This window comes from Apium graveolens, chromosome 8 (assembly GCF_009905375.1).
Source record: "Apium graveolens cultivar Ventura chromosome 8, ASM990537v1, whole genome shotgun sequence".
NCBI lineage: Eukaryota > Viridiplantae > Streptophyta > Magnoliopsida > Apiales > Apiaceae > Apium > Apium graveolens.
In genome coordinates, this window is record NC_133654.1 from 199,557,800 (window position 1) to 199,575,999 (window position 18,200).

The following is an 18,200-nucleotide window of genomic DNA, read 5'->3' on the forward strand; positions in this document are numbered from 1 at the left end:
GTATAAAATACGGGTGTACATTTAATTCACTTATACGAATAAACTATAAAATCGAGCTGGATTAGTTAAAAATAACTAAAAACACATACACAACCAATTAAATCTGGGTTGACGCCTAATATCGGGTTACAACGGTTCGATTTAATCATCCGAAAGTAGGGTCGGTTTGATCGGTTTCGCCACCCCATGTGCACCACTGTATAAATTTTTGTAAACAAGGTACAGATGGATCAGTCCAAAGCCCTCTCATAGATTTGGCCCAATAAACAAAATCAACTAAATGAAAAGCCCGATAGAAAAGCCCAATTGAGAAGCCCATAATCAAACCCTAACATGGACACCTCCTGTATATAAATATAAACCCGCATGAAACCAAAAAACCCTAGTCTCATCAGCCACCACCATGTCGAAGCGAGGTCAGTTCATCTCCCTTTTCTCACTCTTTCATATACACACACATATATAACTCTGTATGCATACCTTTTTATCAATTATAATGTTAAAATCTGCAAATATAACCCCCAAATTCATAGTTAATTATACACATTTTTTTATCCGTATTGTTTGATTAGTTTATGTGCAAGTCAAAATCAGCAATAAAAAGAAATTTATTCTGTTTATTTATACAGAGATTGATTGTGCTAATTAAAAAAATTAAAGAAATATTATTTTGCTAATTTTAAACTAAACTAATTATTCAGTTTTTGGGTAATGATTGTTTGTGTTAGATGATGTTGTTAATTGTTGTGGTTGATTGTTTGTTAATTGGGTACTGGTGAAATTAGGGAGAGGAGGTTCTGCGGGTAACAAGTTTCGAATGTCGCTGGGTTTGCCAGTGGCAGCTACAGTCAATTGTGCCGATAATACGGGTGCCAAGAATCTGTATATCATTTCAGTTAAGGGGATTAAGGGAAGGTTGAACAGATTGCCTTCTGCTTGTGTTGGCGATATGGTGATGGCTACTGTTAAGAAGGGTAAGCCTGATCTTCGTAAGAAGGTCATGCCGGCTGTCATTGTTAGGCAGCGCAAGCCTTGGCGCCGAAAGGATGGTGTTTTCATGTATTTTGAAGGTTTGTGGCTCGACCCTTTTGATTTAAACCCTTTTAAGTGTTGTTTGATGTGTTTGACTGTTTGTTTCTTTTTTGAACTTATTGTGATCTGTGTTGCTATAGATCGTAAAAATGGTGTAAATGTGTGACGATTGTTTGTGTTCGGTTTTAGAAAGTTGATTTTGCTGGTGATGTGGTGCTAAGAATAATTTTAATAAAGTTCTGTGCACCTCCCATACCCAGCTAGATCAAAATTCCAGATTATACCAGGTGGCAAGTTGTTCTTGTCACCCCTGTCTGAGACTGGAAAATGTCCTTTCTGCCGATTGGGTACAATCTTTGTATTATTGTAATGATACAATATTTTCTCATACCAGTCATTTGTAAGGATATTTGAAGATTGTTATGTTCGACTCGAAGCCCGGGCTTTTAACCAGGCCGGGCCGGGCTTTTTCTCTAGAGTTGTCTTTTTAGATATAACCTACCCAGATTTAAGTCGGGTGTCCACTCTTAATCCATAGTTGATACAGTTACTAATCTGGAAAACTTAGTGTGTCTATCGTTACAGATGTTTTGATGCATAATGATCACATCTGCTCCATTTAGACTCTACAATTGTTATGTATTGTTTTTCAGTTGCGCTGTTAAAAATAAAAAAAATTGATTCCATAATGTGAATAGGCATTTGTTATGTCTTGTGAGGTCTTGTAGTCCTTGTATGATTAATTTTCTCATTGCCAATGTAGGTGCTAGGCGGACTCATGTAATTGTCATCTTCCTCATTTTCTATGCACTACAATAACATCTGGTTTTTACATTTTAATTTGGCCTATATATTCTGTTTTATCCGGTTTTTAATTTGTTTTATTCTTCCTTCCATTTGCAGATAATGCTGGTGTCATTGTGAACCCAAAGGGAGAGATGAAGGGTAATAGGAATTTTTTTTTCACATAAATGATGTTTCTGTGATATATAGGCCTGTTGGTTCTTGTACAGCATTTGGTTTGTAATGATTCCCCAACATCTCTTTTTTCTTAATAATTTTTATCTGCAAATTAACACTCCCTATTTGATAGGGTTGGTTCAATTATTTGTTCTGCCCTAAAGAACTTCTGTATTACTTGTTTGATATAGTTCTAGGTTATCTACAAGAGTTCAATGCTTTACAAGTTGCTAAATTTGCTTTTAACCCTATTGCAGGTTCTGCCATTACCGGGCCAATTGGAAAGGAGTGTGCTGATTTGTGGCCTAGGATTGCCAGTGCAGCAAATGCTATTGTTTAGAGTGCTTTGTTTTTCTTCATAAATCTGTTATAGACAGTTGTTGTAGGTTGACTAGCTGTTTTGTTCCAAAAAATATTGGCCTAAATGTTCATGTTTGTGTTCTTGTGGGTTGTTAAACTAAGACTTGCAAGTTATGAGATTGATTTCCTGAGGTTTCCATAGCTGTGCATAACTTATTATTTGGTTTTTATATTTTTTTTGTCAAGTTCTTTTAGTTTTTCTAATTTATTGGTGACTTTGAAAGCTTGGTAATTACAGCATAGGTCAATTTACTTCTGTTTTGTTTTTTGATTGTTATCTTGTTAGTGAAGTTGAAGTTTACAAAGCGTGGAGCATTACATATCTGGTACAAGATGTGTGCAAAGCAAAATCTGATTGCTCCGATTACTAATTTAGTAGAAGTGGTGTGTTTATGAATGCAATGTGCCAACAGGATTTGTTTCACTTCAAATGTATGTTATGTTGTAGTTGCAACGAATATGCCTATATATCTGGTGAATACTTTTCTTTTAGTCCATTGTAAATTTGTAATGCAAGTACATATTATTCCTGTCTGTATTGCATTTGCATGCATTCAAGTCACAGGGCACCGAGGTATTATCAGAAGTTGATAAATTGGTATACCGAATACGTTAGTATTAAGTTGCAATTTGATACCATTTGTTTGGAGAAAAAAACCAACTCAAAACCTGTGATTTTGATTTTTGCACCAATCAGTTTGTGATATCTGTTATATATCAACGTGCTTAACAAGTATTTCATCTTAAAATCTCCACTCCCTTCCTGATAAAAAAGTTAAAATGGCAAGTTTTGTTCTGTGTTAGAACTGCCTTGTACCACTGCGGTTCTTTAGCAGCTGCAGATGGGAACATGCTGAATGAGACCAGGTCCAGACTAAAGATGGAGCTAAACAATTGTTGTGAGAGTTTGAGGATAAATGTGAGCTAAACTATCGAGCATAATAATATGAGGCATATATGAAAGTACATTATACGAGGTGGAGTCGGAGAGGGTGATAAATAAATGAATAGTGCATCTGGGCACTAGTTCAAATCTTTTAACAGACAATGATCTGCAAGCCAATCAAGTCTAGATCATTTTGATTTCCTCCGTAAGAGAAACTCTCTGATCTACAACTACTGGCAAATTTGTTAATGTCGGTTGCCATGGTTGGGCCAGTGTAATTATAAAGTTTGGTTCTTTCCTGGCCCGTTCTTATTATCGTTTCAATTTTAGTTATGTTGCAGTTATTGCTACCTTTAGGACTAATGTCTGGTCGATACCATATTAATTATATTAAGAGGTGTTTTAAATCCCGCTAACATCCTAGATGTTACCGGTAAGTGAATTTTTTATGGTTATAATATACTTAATTTAGATAAGAAGACTACTGTAATTTAAGATTAATATTTTTTATTGCTAAAACATTCTGAACATTAACGTTACCTAATCATTTTTCGGTTAGGTTTAGTTAAGGAGGGCAGCTCATATAGCTAGCATCTGCATTGCTGTTGATGTCTTAGATCTTTTTGTCAACTCAAGTTTGGCAGTTTTTGGCTAGTTTTTCGAATAAGCTCCCATCAAACAAACTCCTCGCATTTTCCTTGGACACAAAACCATCTTTGTCTTTTGTCATTAAATAAAATATTGTCCAACTAGCCTTAGATTCAATCCTGCAATTACCAGAAATCTCAATACTAACGACTTGTCAAATTATGTTGTGTATCATCCTACGGGTTTTACTTGCATTCGCAGTTTTTCTAAAACAAGCAAGAGAAATGTACGAACCAGCCAACCAAGTCATAAGCAACTCCATTTCCCTCGGTCATGTTCCACAGCTCTCTATATGTCATTTTTTCAGGATGTGTTTTCGCGTATTTGCTAAACATGTTCTCAAGATTTACTGGCACGAACCTGCAAAACTACGCGCAATGTAAATAAACTAGCAATGTTATTTGCTAAACTAGTAACGTTTAAGTTCTGATACCTCCCTTCCTTATCATAGACTCCGGGGTCACTTCCATGCTTGGCTTTATGAATGTTAACTATATATACTGGTAAAAGAAGTGAAGGAATCCACCCCTGCAAAAGAATATATTCGATCAAGTAAAATGTTTTTCTCAACCTTTTCAACATCTTGCTGCAATATCCATGTCAAAGTACATTTACTTACAGGGAGACTTGGATAACTGTTGATCAAATTGAAAGCAAATGCCAAAATGGCAGACACAATCACATTAAGGCCTATCGCTCTAAATCCTGATTTTGAAATTAAAATCAAATGGATTTGTAAGTTATCCACATGTTAACCACAAAGTTTGTAAAATTTAAGACAATGGGTTAAAGAATAGAACGACAATCACCAGCGTAAGTCTCCCAAGGATAAACTATCCCGTCGTCGTTCTTATCAAAGTATGCAACATACTGTTGAAGAACACTCATTCCATGATTCTTGTGGCCTACTGTTCCAGTAGGATGCCCATGTTAAGTTAAAACATAGAAGAAAATACAAGGCTTTGACAGATAGTCTTCTAAATTATTTTTTTTTATCTTTCTTTGAGTAGTACCTGGAGCCAAATGAGCCTCTGTTGCCATTGAATCATCCTTTTTCATCTCACTTGTCATTTCTCGTTGTTGTTTTAGCGTTAATCTCTCTTGTGGATTGTTAACACTTAACTGGATAAATTTAGCATTGAAGCAATTTAAAGCGGACAAGACATTAACTTGGACAATAACCAGAACCAGACACATAACTCTGAATCTCTATTACTGATTTTAGCTTGAGACTAATTTACGCTAAAAATTAAGTATTTCAAACAACTTCTTGCTTTGCGCTATGCAGCTAGTTATTCAAGTACTGTATGAGGGTTGTTAGAATAATAACATGCAAAAACTGTGAAATCATTAATTTCATAAGTTTGATTTTCTCTAATCTCTTCTAGTTTATACTTAAGTTTTAGCACAAAATCCTTGCGTGCTAAAATCATCATCCTCTTCCTTCTCCAATGCATGAGGCTACCAAGTACATTAAGACATAAGGTAAGAATTTCCTAACAAACTTTCTTTCACACATAGTGCTTGCTTAGGTGGGGTTGGTTTGTTTTCTAGTTTTTAGCAGTTTCGATTTGGAAACCAGCAAAAGTTAGTAGTTGTTATTCATTTGGTATATCTTCCTTGATTATAAATATATAATATTTGTCTGCAGTAGGTGCTGTTGTTTTAAAGTGTTCTAGTTAAGTTATTAGTTGGTTTGGTTTATGCTTCTAAGTAGTTTTGTTGTAGTTATGGTTCTGAGTCCCTGTGTTTCTTATCCATTTTAATGGTTCAACTCCTACTATAAGTGTGAGGTACTTCTAATGAATTGGGTTTTTCAAAATAAATAAATAAAAATATGAAATTTGTCTGCAGTTGTTGAAAATTGCATTATGTTACTCAATGAATCACAAGGGATGTGCAAAAGTTCCACAATGATTGAGAAGACAGTCCTTAGAGCAGATAAAGAAAACGTTAAAAATGAGATACATAAAAATTTCATGTTGAGAGTACTTTACATCTCAAGAATCAAGGACCAGAGGACCACTAAATATTACAGAAATGAAAACAAAACCATGTTATACATAGATGCAGTCTTCACAAAACATGAAAACAGTCTAGTAGTCTATCATCATTTTAGTGCAATTTTGTGCAAACAAATACACTTCTGTAACGACAATATATAAATTGAAAACAAAAAAAATGATCACTTCTGAGGATACCATTGGCCACATTCTTCGATCCTTCCAGCCAGTATGTTTTGCTTCATGAGCTCAATGCGGTTGAGGATCTGCGTCCTTATTATTCCATTTTTTGCGCCATACAGACCCTTTGAGGCTGCACATTCAGTATGTGCAACATATTCATAACAAACAGTACAACCATAATACCATAACTTTTGGTTAATATTTTTGCTGCAGATTGCACAAGAAATACTCTTTTCATCCTCAATCGGCTTATAAGAAGTGCGTAAACTGAGCGCGTGATTGTGGTCTACATGTTGAATGCTGATAGGTAAAGTCACACAGTAGACATGAAGCTCAAAATTATGCTTCTTTATGCTATCCATACAACCAAAAGAGACCTTCTCATTAGGGTCACCACATGCTGCACAATTGCTAGATGATGTCGAAGCTTTGAGGCTAAGAGGGTGTGCGTGAGACTGGTGCTTGAGAGACTCTGGTATCAAAGCACAATGTACATCAATAGAAAATTGGCAAGTAGCACAATTATAATGAAAGCCTTTACCAACACCACCACAAGCACAACAAACAAACTTGCCATTGTAATTTGGGGTATCAAGTAGGAGTGTTAAGGGGTGTTTTCTATGGGCTACATCATGCATTTTTCGAGGCACTTTTGCACATAAGTAATGAAGGACATAATTGCATTCATCACAGCTATATGCCGGACCACCTGACAGTGCTAATCTGCAGCCAGAACAAAATAGTCTTTCATTGCTCTTTTTAGAGAAGGTCAATGGATGTTCGTGACTTATATGTTGAAGCTCCTCTGCTCTCTTATCTGGAGTAAAGAGGTCCTTCAACGACTGAGGATAACCGTGCAATATGTAACATTTGTCGATTGTGTGACTGTTAAATTTGCAATAAGCACAGTGGAGATGTAGGTCGGACTTATCAGGTGAGATAAGGTTATGTGTTGACAAACAACTTTGTGTGTTTTTGACTAGTGCAAAATAACTGTTTCTATGTTCAGATGCAATAGCCAGAACAGAAAGGCCTCTGCGACTAAAGACTGTATGCATGATCAGCCGAAGGAAGAGGTTCCATAGAAAGTATTTTTCTCCTTATGTCATCATAAGTCTCACTGACACCTATTAGAAACTGCATTAAATTCTGAATTAGCATTAACATTCCTAAGAACAAAATCTTCATGAAGTGAATTAACTAACCATGACAACACCATCTGATCTGCTCGATTCCAGGACGAAAACGCGACAGGATCATCATCTGCACTAGGCATGTTGATAGTTCCATCAACAAATCCCACCTTGTTTTTAACACAAAGTGCCATCATCATTGCATCACTCCATTCCTTGTAGTTGTCACCAGTGAGTTGTGTGGAAACAACAAGACTGTTTAGAGTATCAGAAGGGTTTAAATAATAAGGATCATATATGAAACAGAATATTTGAGTATATACTATATAGTGGATAAGGTTTTTATTGAAATAGAAAATGTTTAAGATGGTTTCTAGTATGTTGTAAACGAATATTTCTATATTAAACAAAATGTTGTAAACATAGCAGTGCCACTCAAATAAATCAGTGTTAGCCTTTCACAATTTTTTTTTTTTTTATTCATATATTATCCCAGGATTAGGTAGGTTATGAACCGTATTTACGAAGACTGTTAACCATCAAAACGAGATATCTCAAAAACTCTAAGTAATCTTTATCTTTATTATTTATATAATACACTAGCGTGATCATAAAATTATTGAAACATTTTATTTATGAGTTAAAATGACTAATTTACCTCTATATCTAATATTTATTTAAAAATTATTATTTGTTGAAATCGAACTTAAGCCTATAGATTAACATTTAGATGTTCAAATTATTCCACCACATTGTCATTTGAGTTCTTAATAATACTGTCATGCTAAAGACACTTTTTTTTCACTTTAATCATGATTATTAAATTAATTTTTATAGTTGATTTTAAAAAATTGAATGTATCTATGTATCAATCTATATATTTATCTTTCAATTATACTATTGTAGTTATTTTTAAATATCAAGTTTTTGTGGCGCCGCTGAAAAAGACTTTAAATGATGCTCAACTTAACTACTCCACCACTGAAAAAGAACTTCTAACGGTAGTTTTTGCTCTTGAAAAGTTTAGGTCGTATCTTATAGGTTCTAAAATCATTGTTTACACATACCACTCTGCTCTAAATATCTCTTCTCTAAGAAAGACTCGAAGGCCCGATTGATTAGGGGGGTCTTGTTGCTTCAAGAGTTTGACCTAAAAATTAGGGATAAGAAGGGTTCTGAAAACGTTGTTGCTGATCATCTTTCCCGTTTAGTAGTGAAGTGCACCATATATATGCATTTTAATAAGTCTTTTCCTGATGAACATCTTCTTTACATATCTATCACTCCTTGGTTTGCTGTTATTATTAACTACCTTGTCACTGGTGACATTCCTTCTCATAGGTCTAAGCAAGAAAAATCCAAATTTCTCTCACGAGCCAAATACTTCTTTTGGGATGATCCCTATCTTTTTAAGTATTGTCCAGATCAAATCATTAGGAGGTGTGTTCCAAACCACGAGTTTAGAAGTATACTTTCCTTTTATCATGATCAGGCTTGTGGAGGTCACTTTAGTGCTAAAAAGACAGTTGCTAAAATACTTCAATGTGGTTTCTGTTGGCCTAGTTTGTTTAAAGATTCTGTTGAATTTTGTGCCACTTGTAGTAGGTGTCAACACTTAGGAAATATCACTAGAAGAAACATGATGCCAATGAATCCAATCTTAATTATTGAAATCTTTGATGTCTGGGATATAGATTTTTACGGATCCCTTTCCTAATTCGCAACTTAGGAAAAAACTTATTATTTGATCTATTTGCTAATTAGGTTAATTAATCTCTTCTCAAATCTTATTGTCTAGTTCGCCTAATTTAATTGTTAGGTTTTTGAAAGTGTCTTAGTCTCTGTGGATCGACTTGTATTTGCTACAATTAACCACCGTGCACTTGCAGTTATTTTTACACATCATTGAGTGCAGTGAAATATAACATAGAGGGGGTGAATGTGTTTCTTTGTATTTTAATTTGTTTTGAAAGTGTTTGGCTTATAAATGAACAAAGCAGATATGAGTTTGTAGAGATAATTTGTTTAATTGTAAGCACAAAAACAAAATATCAAAAAGTCACTTGATTGTATTAATCAAATTTGTTTTGTTACAAATCTGTATAAGTTCTTACTTTACAGCCCAAATTAAATCTACAACCCATTGCTAAGCCAAATTTTGTCCGGTCCATTTAAGCTAATAATTGAGTAACTCATTGAATCTCGGTGTAAATCAGGCTAACAAAATTTAAAGATCAAATTCACTTAGAACACTGAACATCGAGTGTACGATGATATAGGTGATTGTATGGGTGTGCATTCGGTTAACCGAAACTGATTTTTTTTTCGATTAACTGAAACCGAAATAGTACAAAAAACCCTACCGAAAACCGAACTGAAATGTATTCGGTTTTAAACCGAAATCGGACTAAATAATTCGGTTATAACCAGAAACCGGAATTTAAAACCGAATTTCTGAAAAAATGCCAAAAGTTGGAAAAAATAATCATAAATTGCAGAAATAGTGAAATACTTTGCTGGTCTGCTCAGGCTGTGCTGCTACTCCATTGATTGGCCATTAATTCCGCTGGTACAACAAAGGCCAAAGAGCCGAGGATACTAATTAAGTCGAGTCTTGTGTGCTGTGTGTATATTTACTGTCGTCCCGTGTGTATATCCCCAACCCCAAACTATGTGTTTTGTCTTTCAGCAACATCAGTAAGTATATATTTTATTCAATTATTACTAGTATTATTATTTTGTCTGGTCCATTTAAGCTAATAATGGAGTAACTCGTTGAATCTTTGTAAATCAGGCTAACAAAATTTAAAGATCAAATTCACTAAGAACAATGAACATCGAGTGTACGATGATATAGATGATTGTATGAGTGTGCATTTGGTTAACCAAAACTGAAATCGATTTTTTTTTCGATTAACTGAAATCGATTAACTGAAATCGAAACCGATTGCCCGCAAGGGTTGGCTCAGTTGGTTAAATAGAGGAAAACTATCCTCTTGGTCACAGGTTCGAATCCCACGGGAGGAGAATTTATGATTATGCATCCTGAGTCAGAGCCTGTCGCTTAAATGCGGTTTACCTTGGTTCACGTGGTTTGCAGGCTATTGCGTGAGCCCGTAGGGTTTACCCAGTGCGCACCCGAAGGGTAGCGGCTGCGGGTTACCTACGATAAAAAAAAATAAATAATGCAAAAAACCCTACTGAAAACCGAACTGAAATATATTCGGTTTTAAACCGAAATCAGACTTAATAATTCAGTTATAACTGGAAACCGGAATTTAAAACCGAATTTCAGAAAAAATGCCAAAAGTTGAAAAAAAAAATCATAAACTGTAGAAATAGTGAAATGCTTTGCTACTCTGCTCAGGTTGTGCTGCAGCTCTATTGTTTGGCCATTAATTCCGCTGGTGCAGCAAAGGCCAAAGAGCCAATGATACTAATTAAGTCGGGTCCTGTGTGCTGTGTGTATATTTATTGTTGTCTCGTGTGTATATCCCCAACCCCAAACTATATGTTTTGTCTTTCAACAACATCAGTAAGTATATGTTTTATTCAAATATTAATATAAATACATATATTTATATTTTATAAATAATTCGGTTATTAATTAAATTTTTTGGTTAACCACGGTTAATAACCGAAAAACCAAAATTTGCAAATTATTTTACCGAAAACCGAACAAAAATGTGAAGTTTGGTTAACCGAACCGAATTATTTTGGTTATCGGCTAACCGAACTGAATGCGCACCCCTAGGTGATTGCGCGTGAAATGTTACTGAAGACTTATCAAGACTATCCTATTTTGAATTTCTAGTTCCGTCCCTGGAAGAAAGTACATTTCTAAAGGTGCTTGTCGACCATTTCAACACCAATTTCCAACAACTCAATTTGGGAAATCAACGAGGGCCTTTAGATATGAATGGTTCAAAATCAAATCTTATGATTGGTTGGAGTAGAGTGTATCAAAAGATGCGTCTTATTGCTTTTATTGTTATCTTTTCAAGGCTAATAGAAATCAGTGTGGAGATGATGCATTTACAAAAAAAGGATTTAAAAATTGGAAGAAAGCAATAGAGAAATTCAATGATCATATTGGTGGAACTAGTAGCCCACATAAGTACGCTCGACTACAAATTGAAGCTTTCAAAAATCAAAGACAAAGTGTGTCTCATTTGCTATCATCTACAAGTCGTGAGAAAGAAGGGGCTTATCACACTCATTTAAAGGCAACTTTAGATGTAACTTCAATTTTATTAAGGCAAGGTTTACCTTTTCGTGGGCATGACGAGTCCTCATCCTTTACAAATAGAAGAAATTTTCTTGAGTTTCTTGAATAGTATAGCACAAGGAATAAAGAGATATCAAAAGTTGTTACTCAAAATGCTCTGGGAAATAGTCAAATGACTTCTCCTTTGATTTAAAAGCAAATGGCTAATGCTTGTGCCATGGAGACTACACTTGGAATATTGAATGCTATTGGTGATAGTTTGTTCACTATTTTAGTTGATGAATCCCGTGACATCTATGTGAATGAGCAAATAGCGGTGGTTCTTAGATATGTAAACAAGTGTGGAAAAGTTATTGAACGCTTTTTAGCAAAGTTTCATGTAGCGGATACCTCGTCAAAATGTTTGAAAGATGCCGTTGATGCTTTATTTACCAAACATGGTTTATCTTTGTCAAGATTGAGAGGCCAAGGATATGATGGTGCTTCAAATATGCGAGGACAATTTCATGATTAAAGTCACTCATTTTGAAAGAAATCCTTCTGCTTGGTATGTTCATTGTTTTGCACATCAACTTCAATTAGTAATTGTTATCTTTGCCAAAACAACCCGAGTTGTCAGTGATTTTTTTAGTCTTATTAGCTTGATTGTAAACATGAGTGGATCTTCTTGTAAACGGGTTGACCATCTTCGATAAAGTAAACATGATCGGATAATTGAAAGTCTTCAGACCGGAGAAACTAGTAGTGGTAAAGGAAAAAATCAAGAAACAAGATTGATAAGGCCATGTGACGCTAGATGGGGATCTCACTATATAACTTTGTTCGTTTGTACTCATTGTGGCCTTCGGTAATAGAAGTGCTTGAAAACGTATTTGATGATGGTAGTAATAGTGACACACGACGTATGTCCAAAATCTTGTTAATTCGGATGGAGAGCTATGACTTTGTGTTTATTTTTCACTTGATGAAAAATATATTGGGATACACAAATAATTTATCAAATTTGCTACAATAAAAGATCAAAATATTGTGCAACCTATGCATTTGATTAATAATGTGAAAGAGCAATTAAAAGACTTTCGAGAGAGAAAATGGGAATTCTTTTTGAAAAAAGTTGAGACTTTTTGTGTGGCAAATAATGTTGAGGTTGTCAATATGGAAGAAATCATAAAGGCACGCACCCGAATGAAGCAAGATGGACAAAGTGTTACTAATTAGCATTGTTATCGAGTTGAAGTGTTTTGTGAGGTAATTCATTCAATTTTTATTTCATTTAATCAAGTCAATTATATTATTTCACTCTTTTTGTGACTTGAATATTTGTTATTCTTTCTTGTTGAACTAGGTTGTCAATTTAATATCTCAAGAGTTGGAAAATCGTTTTCCAAAAATAAGCACAGATTTCCTCCTTTCCATAGCATGTCTTGATCCGATGGATTCTTAATCTAATTTTGATGTTGAGAAGTTAGTGCATCTTGCTGAACTTTATCCTAAGAATTTCTCATGGACTGCAATTTTGATGATTGAGACACAACTTGAGATGTACATCTATTACGTCAAATAAGATGAAGAATTTTCCAACATCGAAGATTTAGGGAGTCTTGCAAAGAAGTTGATTGTAACTAGGAAAATAAACAATTTTTCATTGGTGTACCGGTTAATTGAATTGACATTGCTTCTACCCGTGGTCACAACATCAGTTGAAAGAGTTTTTTGACAATGAATATAGTGAAGACGGATTTGAGAAATCGAATGGGAGATGAGTGGATGAATGATAGTTTGGTAGTATATATTGAGAATGATTTTTTTTCTAAAATTGATAGTGAAGTAATATTACATCATTTTCAAAACATGACGCCCCGTAGGATTCAGTTGCCAAAACCAACTATTATTAGAGATTAGTCATATTAGTTATGTATTAAATTAGATTAATGTATAATGAGACAATGATATATTTATTTTAATGTAAGTGATACCCCCTCAATTATGAAATCCTGGTTCCGCCACTGTCTGGGCTCCAATTCTTTTCAGGGTGTATCTCTTCTCAATTTAAGTCACTGTGTTTATATTAAAAATATAACTATGTATGCCAACTATCTTGGAGGGGAACTACCCACTGATTTTTCCTCTTGGTCTAAACTTCATGGGTTTGATCTTGGGAAAAATCGTTTTATCGGATCAATTTCTCTGTTAGTAGGGAACATATCATCAATTCATTTTCTTTTTCTAGGCCAAAATAATATAGCATGGAGGATACCTTTTGAGGTTTCTCATCTTGCAAAATTGGAGATTCTTGATTTTTCAGAAAATAGTTTGTCTGGTATGGTTCCCCTGCAACTTTACAACAATTCATTCCTTAATATTGTTGGTCTTAACGCTAATAACTTAGAAGGAACGCTTTCAATAGATTTGGGTTTCAGCCTTCCTAAACTGCAAGAGTTCTATGTTGGTTTAAACAAATTTTCGGGTCTGCTTCCACTATCAACAATTAATGCGTCTAATTTGCTTGTCCTTGATTTCCCAGGAAACAGGTTATGGGGCCTGTACCAAATAATTTGGGTAGCGTTCCTAATTTACAACTGCTAGGTCTGGGTCAAAATCCATTGGGAGATAATTATGGCCTAATGACATGAGCTTCTTATTCAATTCTTTGGTCAATTGTACCCATCTAAGGATATTGGATTTATGTGAGGGTGCTCTAAGAGCAGAGCTCCCGAATTCAATTGTAAATTTTTCCAACGCTATGGAGGGACTACATCTGTATGGAAATCAAATATATGGAAGCATATCCCATGAAGCTGGAAAACTTGTGAACTTGGAAGTACTTGAATTGTTTGGCAACTTCTTAACAGAGAGCATTCCAGAATCAATTGGAATGTTGTCAAAGTTGGGTATACTAAATTTGAGCGAAAACAACATTTATGGAGCAATTCCAACTTTTATTAGAAATATTACTCAATTAGTTGGTCTATATTTATGGAATAATATGCTCCAATAAAGCATTTATCAGTTGTTTAACATCTCAACTTTAGAGCATTTGTCATTTGCTAACAACAGGCTAAATGGTGTAATACCTGACAAAATTGTGTTTTCTTCTCATTGTCTATCCCTTAATCTATCCCAGAATCTTCACCAGCCCACTTCTATCCAACATTGGTAGCTTTAAACAACTGGTTGGACTAGATGTTTCGTATAACAAACTCACAGGAGATATACTTGCTACCCTTGATAGATGTTTGATGTTGGAGAAGTTATATATGACAGGAAACCATTTTCAAGAGAAAATTCCACTCTCTTTCAAAACCTTGAAAAATCTTGCATTTTTAGATTTTTCAAACAATAATATCTCTGGTAGTATTCCAAGTTTTCTTAATGGGTTCCATTTGATATTTCTCAACCTGTCGCACAACAAGCTTGGAGGAAACGTTTCAAAAAAAGGTCTCTTTTCAAATGCAAATGCAAACGCTTTTTCGATCATTGGAAATTTGGAGTTTTGTGGAGGCATTCAAGAATTCCATTCGCCTTCTTGTCCTGTAAAAGCTTCTAGTAATAAGAAAAAAGCATTTTCCATCAGAATGATACTCATCGTAGTACTTGTACCCCTTAGTATTTGTTATCATGTCCTGCTTTAATTTTTTATCGATGTTGAAATTCCAAAAAGTTGAATGATCCCACTCCAACATTAAAAGATAACCAATATCCCAAACTTTCATACCATGATCTTTTACTTGCTATAAATGAGTTCTCTTCAAATAATTTTATTGGCGAAGGAAGATACAGTTCTGTTTACAAAGAAGTTCTCAAATTAGTAGAACTTGTTGTTGTGAAGGTACTCAAGGTTGAAGTTCGTGGATCTAACAAGTGTAATTTTGGCAGAGTGTCAAGCTTTGAGAAATATACATCATCAGAATCTTATAAATATCATCACAACATTCTCTAGCATTGATCATAAAGGAAATGACTTCAAGGCATTGGTTTTTGAGTTCATGACTAATGGGAGTTTAGACGGCTGGTTGCATCCAAGCCCTCATCACCATCAAGAAGGAAATGAAAGAAATTTAACTCTACTACAAAGACTAAATATTGCTATTGATATTGCACTAGGAGTCGATTATATGCATCATCATAGTCATGCACGTATAATTCATTCTGACATAAAGCCAAGTAACATTCTTCTTGACGAAGATTTTGTTGCTCATGTTGGTGATTTTGGTTTGGAGAGATTTTCTTTTGCTACAAGTGAGACAAATTAAGCACAAATGAGTTCAACTGGTGTACGTGTAACAATTGGATACATTCCACCAGGTGATTTTTCATACTGGTGTTTTTATCAATATTTAGTACTCCTTTAAATATTAAGTTCAAATATTTTAATATTTTGCTTGATTACCTTAAATTTTCAGACATTGAGGAGTATCATATATCAACAAATGTTAATATGTGCCAATTTTATTAACCATTTAATTGTGCAGAGTACAGAATGTGCGGGGAGATATCCGCGGAGGGAGATACATATAGTTATGAAATTCTTCTACAAGAAATGTTTTCATGAAAGTGCCTACAGAGAGCAGCATATTAATGGAAAATGATAAGGATCTTCATAACTATGTGAGGAAGGCACTACCCCAAAGGGTGATGGACATCGTTGATCCACGACTTGTACTAGTTCAAGAAGAACATGACTCATATGTAAATCAATCACATGGAGGGCTCTCATGGAGGTATATCTGACATCAGTATTTGAAGTGGGAATATTATGTTCCGGAGAGACTCCACAACAATGCATTGATATTAGCGTTGCTGTTACATTATTATATGTGGCAAGAGACAAACTTCTGCAGTGCAGACGGTAATCTGGCTGAGAATGACAAAAAAATGTGTACTCATGTACTTCCCATACTTCTATCCGTTAATATTTGTATGTTTCGATAAGTTGAAACTATTCTTGACATATTAAAATTTTGTTGGTTTATACTAGAAATATGCCCGTGCTACGCACACGGGTTTAGTTATTTTCGTAATTATAAAAGAATGAAGTAAGAAATTAAAAAAACTTTTTCTTATGTTATATTCAATAGAAAGAATACTAATAATTTGAATAGTGATTAATAGATCAATGAGAGAAATTAATGTTTCCGTCACGAATACAGATCCATTACCCCCAAATTCGAACGAAATAACTTTTAGACCCTGTTTCCTTTCCGGTCCCGAACAAGGTGCTTGTGCTACATAAATTTTATATTTTTATCTTTTTAATTTAAGAAAATATAACGATAAAATTTGAAATTTCTACAAAAACTTACATCAATGTTATTCATATTGAGTTTTCTTAATTTATCTTAAAAAAAATTATACAATAAAATCATTGTTATAAAAAATGAATATCGATTTTATTTAATTATTTCTACAAAATTTGATTAATCGACTAATTTATACGTACTCATTTTCAAATGATTTTTAATATCGAGTACTTAGTGACTGCATAAACGCGAAAAAGTTCCGAGTACTAATTCGACCGATTTATCTTATTTACAAAATATGGTTAATATAGTTATGTCTAAAAGAAATCTTTATAGAACGATTACACATTTGATATTGTCAAATTTGAAGCCTATTACAAAATTGCTGACCATCGGCATGTATGATAATTTATTATTCATTACATTACATTGTTACAATTAGTAATAAACACCAAACAAATTACAAAAACATATATACGCATATCTAATTTATTTCAATATAGTTAACAAAAATATACTATCTTATATACGCGAATAAGAAAAATTATAGTAAAATCCGTAAAATAATAATGGTTTCAACGATGATCGGGTATCATCGAAACAAATTTTTTAATCACATTACAAAAAAGAAAAGAAACTTCAGCCACTTAATTCATATAAATAATTTGGCCATAACAGTTATAATAATTTAATATTGTCAAGTGATCAAAAATAGTACCGTCGCTTTTATTAAAAAAAAAATAGTACCGCCGCTTAAAAATCATAAATCATAAGATACGAACAATAAAGACAATATTGTCATCTTTTTTCGATTCAAATCTTAGTTTATCATTAATAGGGAATTTGTTTTTTTGGGAAAAAAATATCTCGCATCCAAAGAAATTTTTTGTTTAGAATTTAAATAAATGACTATGACCTTATATTTAGGCCGATTCATCTTGAGACCGACGGTCTTCAAATTTTTTCACTCTTGTTTCTCCGAAGCTGCCAACTCTGAAATATACTATTTTAACATAAAAAGGAAAATTTTAGTTAACATGTCAACATGCGTGTAAATTTCAATATATTATATTTTATGTGAGGTAATCTTAGTACCACTTATTTATAGTCCATATCAAAATTTGATCATATGAGCACATATTTGGTATCATATATCTCATTTAATAATAGTCTTAGTATATATATTATATATTAAATTTTTTTGTTAATTTTTATAATTATTTACATGAAGGAAAGAATATTAAAAAAATTATTATAAAATCTAATTTTTAAGATTGAAAATGTTCACATAATAAATATTTTACATGTTTAATGAAATATTAAATTAAAATTATAGTCAAAATTTATACTAAAAGATGGTTTTTCAAAATTTGTACTTTGTTTTTCCATAATTTGATTCGATATAATTATATCAAACAACTTTACTCGACGTCGCCTTCCGGCGCCATCTCGCATTTTACATTTGTATAAGATAATTATTCTGATGAGAGGATTGGTACGCCCTAACATGAAATTTAGTAAATATTT

The 18,200-nt window shown here is 33.7% G+C and overlaps 3 protein-coding genes and 1 pseudogene across 6 annotated transcripts; 2 read left to right on the forward strand and 2 right to left on the reverse strand.

Moving 5' to 3' along the window:
* The first annotated feature begins 295 nt into the window (after positions 1–295).
* On the forward strand, positions 296–2,493 carry LOC141677689 (large ribosomal subunit protein uL14). The gene is made up of 4 exons (XM_074483728.1): positions 296–416; positions 786–1,070; positions 1,936–1,977; positions 2,250–2,493. Exons 1-4 carry the CDS (start codon positions 404–406, stop codon positions 2,330–2,332), a joined length of 423 nt encoding a protein of 140 aa, XP_074339829.1. The 5' UTR covers positions 296–403; the 3' UTR covers positions 2,333–2,493.
* A 277-nt stretch (positions 2,494–2,770) lies between these two features.
* On the reverse strand, positions 2,771–5,226 carry LOC141677688 (putative peroxygenase 3). 4 transcript variants are annotated; one of them, XR_012557505.1, is made up of 7 exons: positions 4,900–5,226; positions 4,696–4,794; positions 4,506–4,591; positions 4,320–4,414; positions 4,121–4,246; positions 3,779–4,005; positions 2,777–3,188 (listed from the first exon to the last, which is right to left on the reverse strand). XR_012557505.1 is itself a non-coding variant. In XM_074483726.1 (6 exons), exons 1-6 carry the CDS (start codon positions 5,081–5,083, stop codon positions 3,182–3,184), a joined length of 597 nt encoding a protein of 198 aa, XP_074339827.1. In that variant the 5' UTR covers positions 5,084–5,226; the 3' UTR covers positions 2,771–3,181. The 4 variants fall into 4 exon arrangements, 3 of the variants coding, with proteins under 3 accessions (XP_074339827.1, XP_074339826.1, XP_074339825.1); XM_074483726.1 differs by lacking the exon at positions 3,779–4,005 and having other exon boundaries at positions 2,771–3,188; XM_074483725.1 differs by lacking the exon at positions 2,777–3,188 and having other exon boundaries at positions 3,724–4,005; positions 4,696–4,791.
* Positions 5,227–5,861: 635 nt separating this feature from the next.
* On the reverse strand, positions 5,862–7,632 carry LOC141678198 (uncharacterized). The gene is made up of 2 exons (XM_074484460.1): positions 7,278–7,632; positions 5,862–7,209 (listed from the first exon to the last, which is right to left on the reverse strand). Exon 2 carries the CDS (start codon positions 7,128–7,130, stop codon positions 6,072–6,074), a length of 1,059 nt encoding a protein of 352 aa, XP_074340561.1. The 5' UTR covers positions 7,131–7,209; positions 7,278–7,632; the 3' UTR covers positions 5,862–6,071.
* Positions 7,633–10,551: 2,919 nt separating this feature from the next.
* LOC141680248 (uncharacterized) lies at positions 10,552–12,128 on the forward strand (annotated as a pseudogene).
* Positions 12,129–18,200: the final 6,072 nt, after the last annotated feature.

Excerpts from the sequence above, each read along its gene's own strand:
- LOC141677689 (XM_074483728.1), top strand. Across the intron at positions 1,071-1,935 it reads TGTTTTCATGTATTTTGAAG|ATAATGCTGGTGTCATTGTG; the intron begins GTTTGTGGCTCG and ends TTCCATTTGCAG. Across the intron at positions 1,978-2,249 it reads CCCAAAGGGAGAGATGAAGG|GTTCTGCCATTACCGGGCCA; the intron begins GTAATAGGAATT and ends ACCCTATTGCAG.
- LOC141678198 (XM_074484460.1), bottom strand. The coding sequence starts at position 7,130 with ATGCATACAGTCTTTAGTCGCAGAGGCCTTTCTGTTCTGGCTATTGCA.
- LOC141677688 (XM_074483724.1), bottom strand. The coding sequence starts at position 5,083 with ATGTGTCTGGTTCTGGTTATTGTCCAAGTTAATGTCTTGTCCGCTTTA. Across the intron at positions 4,247-4,319 it reads GTCTATGATAAGGAAGGGAG|GTTCGTGCCAGTAAATCTTG; the intron begins GTATCAGAACTT and ends GTAGTTTTGCAG. Across the intron at positions 4,006-4,120 it reads GCTTATGACTTGGTTGGCTG|GATTGAATCTAAGGCTAGTT; the intron begins GTTCGTACATTT and ends TGGTAATTGCAG.